At 42.1% G+C, this 13,262-nt stretch overlaps 2 protein-coding genes across 3 annotated transcripts in view; one reads left to right on the top strand and one right to left on the bottom strand.

Annotated features, from left to right (window-relative positions):
• The window catches only part of LOC126536616 (anoctamin-7-like), a 97,514-nt gene extending 84,700 nt beyond the window's left edge, over positions 1-12,814 (top strand). Inside the window, exons 18-19 of the mRNA XM_055074110.2 lie at positions 876-956; positions 4,299-12,814. Of these exons, the coding sequence (XP_054930085.1) occupies positions 876-956; positions 4,299-4,484 (267 nt within the window). The 3' untranslated portion in view covers positions 4,485-12,814. The remainder of the gene's footprint in view (positions 1-875; positions 957-4,298) is intronic.
• The window catches only part of LOC126536599 (uncharacterized), a 21,925-nt gene continuing 21,473 nt past the window's right edge, over positions 12,811-13,262 (bottom strand). For both annotated transcript variants that reach the window (XM_050183632.3, XM_055073534.2), the window contains one exon: positions 12,811-13,078. In XM_050183632.3, the coding sequence (XP_050039589.1) occupies positions 12,965-13,078 (114 nt within the window). In that variant the 3' untranslated portion in view covers positions 12,811-12,964. The remainder of the gene's footprint in view (positions 13,079-13,262) is intronic.

Genomic DNA, 13,262 nt, shown 5'->3' with positions numbered 1-13,262 from the left:
TCAGCACGTGCAAGAACACGTGGAGTGACGTATTTATGCGCCGAACCAGGGTTCTCCCGGAAAGTGATTGTAAATTGCTGCGCCTACGTTGTAACAGGCTATAGGCTTACCTTTATTGCGCGTAAGCCAACGTGCGCATATTCGTTTATAGATGGCATAAATAGGCATCAGCACGTGCAATAACATGTGGAGTGACGTATATGCACCGCACCAGGGTTCTCCCGGAAAGTGATTGTAAATTGCTGTGCCGACGTTGTAACAGGCTATAGGCTTACCTTTATTGCGCGTAAGCCAACGTGCGCATATTCGTTTATAGATGGCATAAATAGGCTTCAGCACGTGCAATAACACGTGGAGTGACGTATATGCACCGCACCAGCGCTTTCCGGAAAAGTGATTCGAATTGGCTGCGCCGACATTGTAACAGGCTTACCTTTCTTGCGCGAAAACGAACCTGCGCATATATTCGTTTGATCATGGCGTAACTCGGTGACAACACGTTCAGTAGCACGTGGGGTGACGTATATATGACTGAATACATTTGAATTTTCTTGATTTGGGCCGCTTTGGAGCCGGAAAAATCTTCAGTCTTATGTTCTTTCAGGATGCAATACATGCCTTCTTTTATGACATACAATTAACTACATCCGAGGAGACACTGCCAAAATTTATGACGACACTGAAAGTAGGATATTAAAGCTTCGGCGCCACCAATATTTCTCGTTCGCGTTTTTTTTTTTCTGGCTCACATAGCCTCCTTTCACTGTACTATTATACACATCAACAGCGTTCTTCATAGTGTTCCTTGAATAAAGAATTAGGAACGCGTTCGCATGAACAAATAAAATTGTTGTAAATTATGTGCATTTGCGCAGCACCTCGTGTTCGGAGTCAAGTTTATCCTCACCCTCGCCATTCCTGACACTCCTGCTGCTGTGAAAAACGCCAAAACAAAGGTGAGCAACGCATTACGATCACAGGGGACATTATATGGCAGATCGCGGTATACGCACAACAAGGAAGAAAGCCGGTCATTAATTAAACTGTAGACGCGCGGGTTATCGTGTGCAATTTGTCAGACAAGGGGGAGCTCCCGCCTGATTCACAAGAGGCAAAGTAAGCAAGACGCCGAAGCATTTGTTGCCTTCAGTGTGCCTTGCTACATCGGCCGGTCATGTTTATTTAACGTTGTGCAATTCGTGTCATCGCTCCTGGGGTCATACTGTGTGACAATGGGTCTCGTCCTCGCATTCAATTCTTCATATGCGTTTATTTTTTGTATTCATTTCTTATCATCCGCCCCGCTGAGTGACCAATCTCGGAGATAGCGGGGCACAGCTTCGAGCATGCAAATGACAAAAGGAAAAAAATGAGAAAATTAAAAGAATCCTTACATAATACGGGCTTTGCTATATTTTAGCTACACAAACACACGTATAGAAAGGTCGCGTAATCTGCTGAAAGATAACTATAAATTTTGATTGAATATCTTACTAGTGATATTGCACAATTGCTGAAACTTACATCCGTGAACATGATGACAGAAAGAAAGTTCGTATCCTTAGGGTATTTTCTATGTGCAGACATGCCAACCTTAGAATTTGAAAAGCACTAGACCAAAAGCAAAAAAAGAAAGCCCTAAAATTTGGCGAAACGAACTAAGTTTGTTTGGTTATTCAATATGTTGACTTTTAAAGGATCGCAGAGCTAGTTCTGTAGGGGGGAGGGGTCTGTGAACAGGCACCAAAATCCGTGCTACATATAAGCAGAGACGTTTGTGACGTTTATTAAAGAAATACTCACGTAACGATTATCGACGATTCATTTGCCGTTATACGAAGGCGAAACAGAAAGTCTTTGCCCCTATTTTTTTAGCCATATTACGGCTGTAAACGCGAAGCCAATATAACCATTTCCAGCGGTGGACCTTTCTTGGACCCGCCCAGCCTTATCTGGCAATAGCTCCACGGCAAGACGCTGCTGTCACTTGTTGAAGATGACTGTTGTGCTTCACACTTCCACGGCGTAAGAGCAACGAAATGCGATTCGCTTTCTACGGAGCAAGAGAGGAATGCCCATCGAAATTCACAGGGAAATGCAGTCCACGTATGGAGCAAGGTGCCTCGCTTTGAGAGGTGTGAGGTGGTGGTGTTGTGATATCGCAAAAGGGCCGTGAAAACTTACATGACAATGAGCGTTCGGGGAGGCCGTGTGCGTTGCTGACTGACATTTCTAAAATTTAGCGCTGCCATGGGACAAATGTCTGAACCGATATGGGGAACATGTGGAAAAAATAGTAAGGTACGTAGAATAGTACGAATATTGGTAATTACGTGCATACATTATGTTAGCTAATAAAAAATAGGGACATAGACATCCTGATTCATCCTCCTACATTAGTTTCATCAGCTGAGTTCGCTGCCGCGTGGGTTGGTCCGTAGAATCGACGGGTCTGAAAAATGGGCCATAAAAGATGACTCGCGACTGTATTTGTCCATTCTTAAATTGGTATTGTCCTAAATTACACGCAAGTGCAACAATCTTAAAATATTTTTCTCAATACGACAATCGTAAATGAGCGCTAAAGATCGGGCATTTTCGATAAAATCGTACATGTTTGCAGATATATTTGTGTACCACGTGCACATCATGAAAGCCTTAAGAGGAAGCTTTAGCTCGAGCCCAACTCCGTCGCGGCCTATTCAAATACATGTACAACGAAAGAACACTTTTGTGAGATAATGACTCGACCGATTTTAATGAAATTTGTTGCATTTGAGAGAGAAAGTTAAATTGTAGTGACTGTTGGAAGCGGATTTCCGATTTAGGGCTTAATTTTGTGGAAAAATTTTCCAAAATTGGGAAGTTCGAAAAGAATAGAAGCAGGAAGTTTACGAATTAATAGCTCTCCATAAAGAACAGATATCGCGATTCTGCAAACAGTGTCCATTAAATCATTCAAAGCGGACAAATTCAGTATGTCAATTTATTTATTACGTGAATTTTTTACGTTGGTGTACAGGGTTTCTGCAAAAGCTGTATTTCCATGGTAGTAAATTTTTTTAGATTCATGTGTGACATATCAATTTTGCCCGCTTTAGATGTACTATTAGATGCAATTTACAAAACTGTGATATCGTTTTTCATTGCTGAGATACGGAGTTGCAAACATAATAGCTTCGTTTTCTGAAAATTTGCTATTTTTGCCAATTTTCAGCAAAAATTGACGACCTAAATAAAAAATTCGATACAGACAGTCACTAGATTATAAGGTTTTCTGTTAAATGCAACAAAGCTCGTCAAGTTTGGTGGAGTGGCTGCCGAGAAAAATGAATTCTCCTTTTACATGTACTTAGATAGGTGCACCCGAGCTAAAGCTTCCCCTTGACCACTGTGCGAATTCTTAAATTTGTCTGTCGCACACGTGTGTTTCCTGACGCTTTGCGCAGCTCTCCATTCCTTTATGGCATGCCAAATTGCACATAATCATGGTTATGCATTGCGCTCGGGCGTGCGCGTTCGCTATCAGCGAGCGGTTTCATTTAATAGACTCAATGGGTATAAATGACATGTAGTTCTCGTAGAACTGGACGAACCTGAGACCTTGAAATGGCTTTTGATACTTATCATTGTCTCAGTGAAAGTTACTCTTAATTGTTCAACATTACAAAACGTAACAGGTAGACCTATAGTGAACAATTATCGGCGCACGATGAATTACCCAATTACACATGAATGTGCCATTCGTTTAAAATTTCGTGCATGTTCACACGAACTGGCAAGTCACTTGCCACACGACACTCGTATCAGAAGCAGTGCCTGGCGTCACTATATTCCGGCGGCGCCGCTGTCGTAGGCAAGGTCCTTTTGTTGTAAGGGTTGTTCACGTGATATGTGACGTCGTATACGGAAGGTACTTAATAAACACCATTGTCGATAGTAGCGCTTGTGTGTCCATCGCATCTTCTTTTGTGCTTGTGTTCCTTTGCGCTTAATTACACTTAGCATTTTGTTTGGGTAAAGTCCATACGGATAACTTGAGGAATGGCGCAAAAGGGCACGCAGGACGACGGATGAGGCTGATACACAGTACTGTTTTCGTCTTCTCCGTCATCATGCGTGCCCTTTTGCACTACACCTGAAGTTATGCAGATACCACTAGCCCACCGGTCTGTTCTTTTGAAACAGCGAAGAATTTCACTCTGCTCTATCTGTCTGCACTTAATTTCGTCCAGACGCATGCAGCTTGTCTATATATGCCGCACGGCTCTCGCCTCGTCACCATTGCGTGCGTGCAGGAGCGGCAGTTGCTGTCGCACATGATGGCCAAGGTGGCCACGCTACAGGACAGACTTCTCGGTGGCTCGGCAGCCACGACCTCCCAGACGGGCAGTGCAGCCGCCACGGCCAACGCCGTTGGCGAAGCCGCGGCCGGTGCCGCGCAGCCACTGCGACGCAAGCTGTCGCTGACGCGCGAGGAATGACACGAGGACCGGGCAGCGCCACCGGTATCGTCCACCGGGAGCTGCTGCGAGAGCACCTCGTTCAGGACCGTCGCGTGGATCCCCTTCGCCACAGCCTCGCTCCAGAGGACCGCGTCTGTCATCAAGCGGCACCGCCGAAGCACGGTCATCTTCATGGACGCTTGAACAGTACAAACACCTGGAGTGCCAGCACTCTGTCACGGGCACCCGATTCCCCGGTTCGCGCGCTTACAACCTGTCGGGCTACAAGTAATCGACTGGACAGAGTGTTTGTGGTGTAACACTGCTCGTAAGGGGCACTGGTAGACTAACGTGGAAGCACCGACTAGTTGGTTGTTCATACTCGGGAGGGAACACTGCTAAGGACACGGACGAAGGTGAAGGCACATGAAAAAGCCCAACATGTCGTTTTTCTGCTGCCTTCACCTTTGTCCGTGTCCTTAGTGCCGTTGAATATGCAAAGCACTGGTGGAACTCGGGGTCGTTTCGTCACGAGGTAGTTTTTCCAGTGTTAAAACAACTGAAAAGTGCTTTTGAGGTTGATTGGCCCTACTATCACCAAACATAGACCATCTCTTACCACTATTTCAGCCCATGTTGGTAACTGAAAAGCTGAACTCCTGAGTGCATGAACTTCCGACGTTTTCTTTTCATTTCATTTTATTACCTTAAAAGCCCTATAGGGGCATTACATAAGGGGTGGGCGTACATATATTTATTATACATCTGTTTAAGAATAACAGAGCACCAGTTTTAAATACAACACACGTGAAAATTAGGTACATAATTCCATCTAGTACACACATAAATAGCATATCCCGTACATTTTTTCTTATTCTGAAAAATGGTCTGTTAGTTTTTGCATGAATGTAGGTGCACAGGTTATGGTGGCAGTTTGATGGGGCAGGTGTTCCAATCTGCTGCTGCGCGAAAGAAAAATGAGTCTGAAAAAGTAGTAGTATGGTGCGAGCGCGGCCAACTTGGTATGCGTGCCGAGTGCAATGTGATATACAGGCAGCGGAATAATGTATGGTGGTTGATTAAGTGAAGTATGATAAAACTTTTGAAAAAGAACGAGAGTTGAGATGCGATGGCAATCAGCGAGTCTCACCAATCCGGATTCTTTTTTCAATGATGACACGCTGACATCATATGAATACGTTGCTCATATTATTTCATATCTATTTTTGTTTTTTCAGTGACTTTCCTTACTTGGCTTCTCTGCACCTTATCAGTTAACTAAATTACATGTTGCATTTTCTACTTAGGTAGGAGCCTCGCAGCCACAAATAAAATGGAGTTAGGTTGTGGCTGCTAGCATCTAACATGCCACTGAAAAGAAAAGTGATGGCAACTGTCTACTTCGTTCGATCAAACAAACCATTGTTACCTTTGTGCACTCGAAGTTAAGAACAAAAGAAAAAGTAAAAAGAAAAAGCTAGAAGATGAACATAGTGCATTGAAATCTCTCGTAGGGCATTTGTGAGACACTATTGTTTAATATATGACCTCAGGAGACAGTAAGAAATAACATTAAAGGGACTCTGCAACACTTATAAACATGGACGAAGATACTGAAGAGCTGGGAGCCAAACACTTTCTTCGAAACGCTGCCAGCCCTTTCCTTCAGCTTTTAAAATCTTCCAACCACTTCGTTTCTTCACTTTTACACAATAAGAACATGTAATAGAAAAGTTTTACGTAATAGCAAGAAGCTTAGATTATGCTTCTGAAATAGTACCAATATAGCTGCTCTTGGAGGGACCCTGCAAAACCTTTTATGAAAAGTGTGCAATGAGCCTGGCGTTAAAAGCACTCCTTCACGAAACTTTTCCAACAAAATGTTTTTGCATGCACCTCACAATAGGGTAGTCTCACACACTCCTGGCTTTCCCCTCTAAATTGCTCCTGAAGCTGTGGCACTGTGCCCAGGTGAAATGATGCTGCCGCACTCATCCATTCACAGTGTTACGCTTATGTTTTGGCTTGACCTTGGTAACATGTGGCACATCCCTACGTTACTCCTCTCAATCTTGGAGGCCATTTAGTATCGATGCAGTGGTATTACTCTTTGCCACGATTTCCACTGCCTATAAGTGATAAGAATTCATCACTTTTGCTGAAAGCCCAGATCAAAAGAAATCCAGCCACTGGCCACCGTGTTAAAATGTGTGAAGGGACATGTGCAAAATGCAGCAGGGTTTCAGGAAGCTGAAGGGAAAAGCTGGCAGTCTTTTGAACAGAACTGTACACTTCCAGTTTAAAGTAGAGGAATAATATTTACCTCAGCTGTTTATGAAGGTACTGTCTAGCAACTAAGCAGGTTACTTGCCACATTCAAAAATAGTTACAGGGCCCCTATGAAAAAGTGGAATATTCATAAAGTAGAAATGATGCAAACAATTAAATGACATTAATTCAAGATTCCCACACCAGCATCCTTACACCATGATACATTTTGAATTTTCGCAGCATCTCCTGGGGCCTACGTATTTGAATAAAAAAAAAATGTTTGAGAAAGCAAATATACTGGCAACTTTTCAGGGACTTTACTATAAAAATTAACTGAATACTTCAATATTCATTGAAATTTGTGAGGTCACGCTGGCGCCATATTTGCCACGGTCATACCACAAAGTTCAAGCTCAGAATTTTCTTCATTCACAGACAATCCTCCAGAAGAAAATGTAAATAGAGTTTTTAAGAGTACACTCTGCTAGTCTACCTTAGGTGATTTAGTGTTTTGCTTTGGTAGCCTTTAAAGAATGTGTAACAACTTTCTGGTTAAGTGTTTGCAAAAGTACTTGAAGGCTGAACAGAGTGCTGTTATACATGACAAATCACATGAAATGGTTCAGTGTGTGCAACTGCTCATGCAAGAAAACGTCAGTTCCGTCCAATGGTTGCATGAGCTGCAATCATGCCTTTTTAGCAGTTGTATGCACAATCTACAATTACATTGACAAAATGCTAAGGTGCAAGGAGAATCTAGCTTGAGTACTTATGGCAGGTTCTATTCCCGAGTATACAGTCATAAGGTCATTCAGTGCATGTTGCTCTAGACAAGAAATACAATATTGTACGCCTAATGATTTTCGTGCCATTTTTGCGACTTGCCAACTACAACGGAAGCACAATGTTGACAAAAGCTTTCACAATATCACGATGGATGGCATACTCGTGTGTGCACAATAGGATTTCTGCCTACATTTGGTGCATTTCAAGGGGGTGACACACAAAAATGCCTTCCTATATTCGCTCAAGAAGGCACCCCAGCTTGTACAATGCTGTAGCCCTGTTCTAAGGCAACCATCATACTCACAGTGCTGCCTTAGGAGTTAAACCATAAGTATGACATGATGTGTTCAATGAGCACTTGTTTTGTGTAAATAGCCCAAATGCCAACACTGCACAGTTCAACATCATCATATGAAAAACAGTTGCAGGCAGCCCATTCCATAACATTGTGGTGTTGGGCTAGCTGGTGTGTTCAGAACTGAACATGTTGAGCTTAGAAGAGGCACCACAAGAGAGACGACAAACAACCAACTTGTTTTAATGCTGCTTCATTGGCACCAATATATATAGGCACAAGCAGGTACATAGTGATACATTTGGAAATTATTCAACAAAAGAAAAGTCACAGGCCTGCATGGCACTCGCAGCACAGTCGCAATGTAAGCTGGAGGAGCAGCTCCACAGGAGCTCCATTTTCGCAACCACGCACTGCAGGATCTTCGTGGCGAAGTTTTTTCGCATCGTTTTCACAATAATGATCTGAGCTGTTCTCCCGGCGTCGATGGTGAGCTGTGGCTTATGCTGCAGCTTGTCCTGCTCTCTGCATAGCAGTCTGCTGAGCCTGATGCTGCCTGGTTGCAGCCGTGCGCGTAGCTCTACGATTCACTTCTTCAACAGTGGTTCATACCTTACGAGGAGGCACCATAACGTGTATTAAGAGTAAACACAGGTATGCATGCTACATGGCACACGTCACATCCCTTGACCTGTGGCACACTACGTTGCTGTTGATGATGATGATGGTTTATTGGCATCCCCTTTGAAATGCGGTGCTTACAAATATTCACCTAGCATGCTTGAGTTAACGAGGTCCAGCTGCATGCAGCATGCAACTGCTATATAGAACTGTTACATGTTGAGACACCTGGTGGAATATAACGAAACTGCAATGTAAAACTTGTATATGTCGACGCTACAGGACACACACGTTACATCACATGTCAAATGGCATGATACTATGCTAATGATGATGATGATTTAATGGTATTTCGTTCGAAACGGGACGGTGACAAACAGTAGCCTAGCCTGCTTGAATTAATCAGGTACGCCATATATGTTTTTCCTTATATCAATTGCTTATACACCTCCACAACTTTCTTTTTGTTCCTCAAGTCCTCTCTATCTACCTTGTAACACTACCTATGCAACTGCTACATGGCGTGCCACCTGGTGTAATCATATGCAACTTCAATGCAAAGGGCGCATGTACAGGTGCTACGTGGCACACATCTCAGATCGCAAGGCAAGTGGCACGTAAGATGTAAATGATGATGATGATTTATTAGCATCCCCTTTGAAACACAGCGATGACATAGTCACCTAGCCAGCTTGATTTAATCAGGTACACAATATAAAGTTTTCTAGCATTCTTGTATACAACTCCTTAAGCTTCCTTCTACCGCTACCTGGGCATCTGCTACAAGGCGTTCTGCCTGGTGCAATATGCCACGGCAATGAAAAATGTGCACATATCGACGCTATGCGACGCACATGTTACATTGCATTTCTCCTCGCGCGCTAGGACATGTTTATAGGTCATTTTTGCACTGCATGCTCGCAAGAAGAACGCTTCAGTGCATGGTACCTGCTATGTTTGAAAAAAAAGAAACAAAAAGGAAGTCGCAGAATTAAAAAAAAAAAGCACTGGCATGGCTCAGTGATAGAGTAGCTGACATGTCCCATGCAGCAGGCCCGGGTTCGATCCTGGCGGGAACTTGTTTTTCTTTTTATTCTCATTCCCGACAATAGCTGCTACAGACACTGGCGATGGAGGCAGTGGCAGTGGTGGACACCATCGCCAACCGAAACGGCTATCGGAATGAGCCCGTAACAGCTTACGCTGTAAAAAATGATGTTATTGCATATGGCAATATAAACAAAAACTTCCTATCATGTTTCTGTGCGTTATTGTTTCTTTTACCCTGGTGTGCTAGTTTTCGTATATATATAAATATATATATATATATATATATATATATATATATATATATATATTTATATATTGGTGTCAATCAAGTTGCATAGTGCGCCCTTGTCCGTCGTCTTTGTGGTGTCTCTTCCATGCCGAACATGTTCAATTCCAAATAGCCCACATCTGGCATTTATATTGCAGCAATGTTTCACTGTTATAGTGCAACAATCACAAAAGTTACCAAAACATCATGCCCCACAATTTTTCTCTTGGTAAATGTTTGTTTATAGCTTACTTGATCTGCTAAGAGGGTAGATGTATGTCTCCTACATATCGCATTCGTCAACACAATCTCTGTGAAGGAGAACAGCTTTACGCCAGCTGCCAGTGCTTAAGTAAGGCCCATATCCATTTTCCACAAGCTGTCGTATCCTGTATGTGAAGCCATGTTCCCGTTCTCCGAATAAGAGCTCAAACCTCCTTCCTTACAGCGCAACTTTTAGGAGCCCAAAAAACATAATACAGTAACAATACTAGTATTTCAGAAAAACAGAGCAAACGGGGAAGCAATGTCCAGTGAAAATTTTGTGGTTGCCCCTGTGTTTTCATAATTATGTTAGAATGGGCATTACAGTCCTAAAGCAATATGTTCACTGGCTTTTTCATGTTCTCTTCAGTCCTCTCCACTACACTGTCCCCTACAGTGTTGCATTGTCTTTAGATTAAATGCGTTACTTGAGCAGCCCACAGAGTTAATATCACCGCCACTAATTGGTTTCCAAGTAGTGGAGAGAACTGAAGAGAACATCAAAAGGCAATTTAAGAAAACATACTGCTTTAGGACTGTAATGTCTGTTCTACATAATTATGAAAACACAGGGGGCAACCACAAAATTGTCACTGGACATTGCTATATATATATATATATATATACAGGAAACATCAATGTTGCAAACTAAATTCCAATGTGATTACTTATATTCCATGAAAAAAAGAATGAGGGTCATTACAATTTAGGGCAATCCATGTTCAAACCTGTTTTTGTGCATGGTATTTTGTATGTGAGTGATACAAATGCATGGTGGCTTGTACAGCATTGGCCACAAGCAACACTGAAACTGGCTGCATTATGCAGGCTGCAAGGCTTGCAGAGTTTGGCAATTGACAGGTCAGCACGGCTGTTTGTCGAAAGAGGGTGCCGGTGCTCTGCACTACACCTCTTTACAGGCACTGTTCATTAAAGAAATGTAGTTCAGAATGTAATCGACTGTAGAGGACAAATTGTTACTAAACCTCCGCTAACTTATGGTTGGATGTTAGTCACAACAATCCTGTGACAATCATGTTGCTATATAAAGTCGATATCTTAGCTAACAAGTTAATATTTTGTTAAGTTAAAACGCGACGATCACTGGAATGTATGTAGGGGACCTACTTCTGCCTACATGAAAATTGTTCAGAGTTTCTTAAAATGTAAAAAAAATATACATACACACATTTGCAGGAGTGTGACAATTGATTTCAAGCAAGTGAGCAATCCTGGCAAAAGTGGCAGCAGGTTGCATAAGATATTCAACAAAAGAAAGAGACCAAGTTTGATTTTTGAATGCTGCCGTCACTTTCATATAGGCGTAGAATGCAAGAATGTAGATACAGAGTGCGCGAGGTATTTGAGGACACAGCTTAGAATCACCATAAAAATCAATACTATTATTTTATCAATCTAGGCACCTAGCTTTGTCTTCATTAATTCCTGTGACACCTATAAAGCAGATTTATTCCAAGGCAGTAGCTTCCAGTCTGACACAGAAGATAAAGTCGTACACTGTCCTAATAGACCACATTCATATTGAGAGCTACCTTCTTGAATGTCGCGAAATCTTTGCTTTATGGGGGCGGTAAGAGTTCATGGTCAATTATGTCTGACAATGAGAAATAAGTGCTACGCCGTCAGATGTCATTCAGGTGGCTCAGTTTCTCTAGCAGCTGCAAGCCACTATGAGTGAGAACTCCAAGAAGCAAACTATGGCATTGCCGAGCAGCTTCAGGTAGCAGAGCCAACAGCCAAGCTTTATGTGCATGATGTCATTAGGCGGCACTCCTAAGTAATGAATTTGGTTTAAAGGGCCCGCACGACCCAAGAGTGGCTGGCTGTGAACTTTTGCAGCTACGACACCCTCGGTGTGTCATCTATAGTTTTCATCAGAAACCTGCTACACTGATATTCATGAGGGGCATCACTGAAAAGGAGGTCAACAAACAACCACACTATGCTAAAAATTCCCGAAAGGTTGAAACTGTGGAAGCGCTGTCCATCATCAATGCATGCTATCTAGTCTGAGCATGCAGTCATTATCGAAGCTGAATTCACTCAATAATTTAGGTTAAAGATTGTTTTATTCAACTGTCTTAGCAAACAGCAGTATAAAAAACACCACAAAACATATTCCATGAATATATTGCATTCTGTCTCAAATATTGCTATTCCTGAAGTCATTATGTTCTCAAATAACTCACACACTTGGTACATACCTATATCTGAATGTATAATCAATGACCTCAGGTTGTAAAAATTGACCTGAAAACCTCTACTACAGCATTCCTTAGATACCAGGTGAAGTTTATGAATGTAAAACTGCATCAATTGCCTTAATAATCTAAATGATCACTGTCATGCAGCCTAAGCTCATTTGAGAGAAGGTAGCACACAAAGTACATTCTAAGTGTGTCAGAGGTATATGCTTGTGAAAACAAGTAATTTGTCTGATTCAGCTGAGTCAACACTGTACAATTATATATTTCACAAGTGCATTGCCTATAAGGAACAAGGATCATGGAGAATATCAGCATCTCATCTTTTACTACACAGAGGTTTTACATGCATTTTTTTCACTGTATGGAACAACAAATGAGTCCTGCCTTACACATTGAGTAGTTTGTGAGCCCACTATGAGCTTTGTACATTGCAGCATGACACCTCATGAGTGCGATGCACAGTAGAGACTTACTGCTCATGCCTTAATATATTTTGTTACTCTAAAGAGAAAGTTATAACACATTGATTACCAGTGTTCTCCGCGAGGTGCTCACTCAGATCCAATAAACATGACCATGATACTGAGATGGGCTCTGTTTTATCTGCATTTTCCACCACATCAGTCTCACTATTACATACAGGTTGAATAAAGCATGCAGGGCGTGTGCATAAAACTTTTTCTTTTCACCATCTTCGGCTCACAGTGGTGTGAAACTAACTTCACAGATGAACAATTCACCGCTTCTTGTACAGACAGGGCATCAGCTTGAGTATTGGAAGATGCGGATGCTCTGTTGTGCTTCTGACCTTCTTGAAGTCAAACAGTACAAACATCTTGTTGGATTCATCCTGTAAACAAATATTTATATTTGTAGCGCAACTAAGAAGAACATCACAGGACTATTCTGTTTTGATAGTTTATCGTGCTTTTTAAAGGGTTGAGTCTGTTTATAATCAACTTCAATATCACGTGATATTCTTTGTGGTCTGCTGAAGTTCTGAAGAGGTTTAATATTTAAAAAATTTAATGACT

This window comes from Dermacentor andersoni, chromosome 4, assembly GCF_023375885.2.
Source record: "Dermacentor andersoni chromosome 4, qqDerAnde1_hic_scaffold, whole genome shotgun sequence".
NCBI lineage: Eukaryota > Metazoa > Arthropoda > Arachnida > Ixodida > Ixodidae > Dermacentor > Dermacentor andersoni.
The sequence above is the reverse complement of the archived record's forward strand: the minus strand, read 5'-3'. Positions and strand labels throughout refer to the sequence as shown.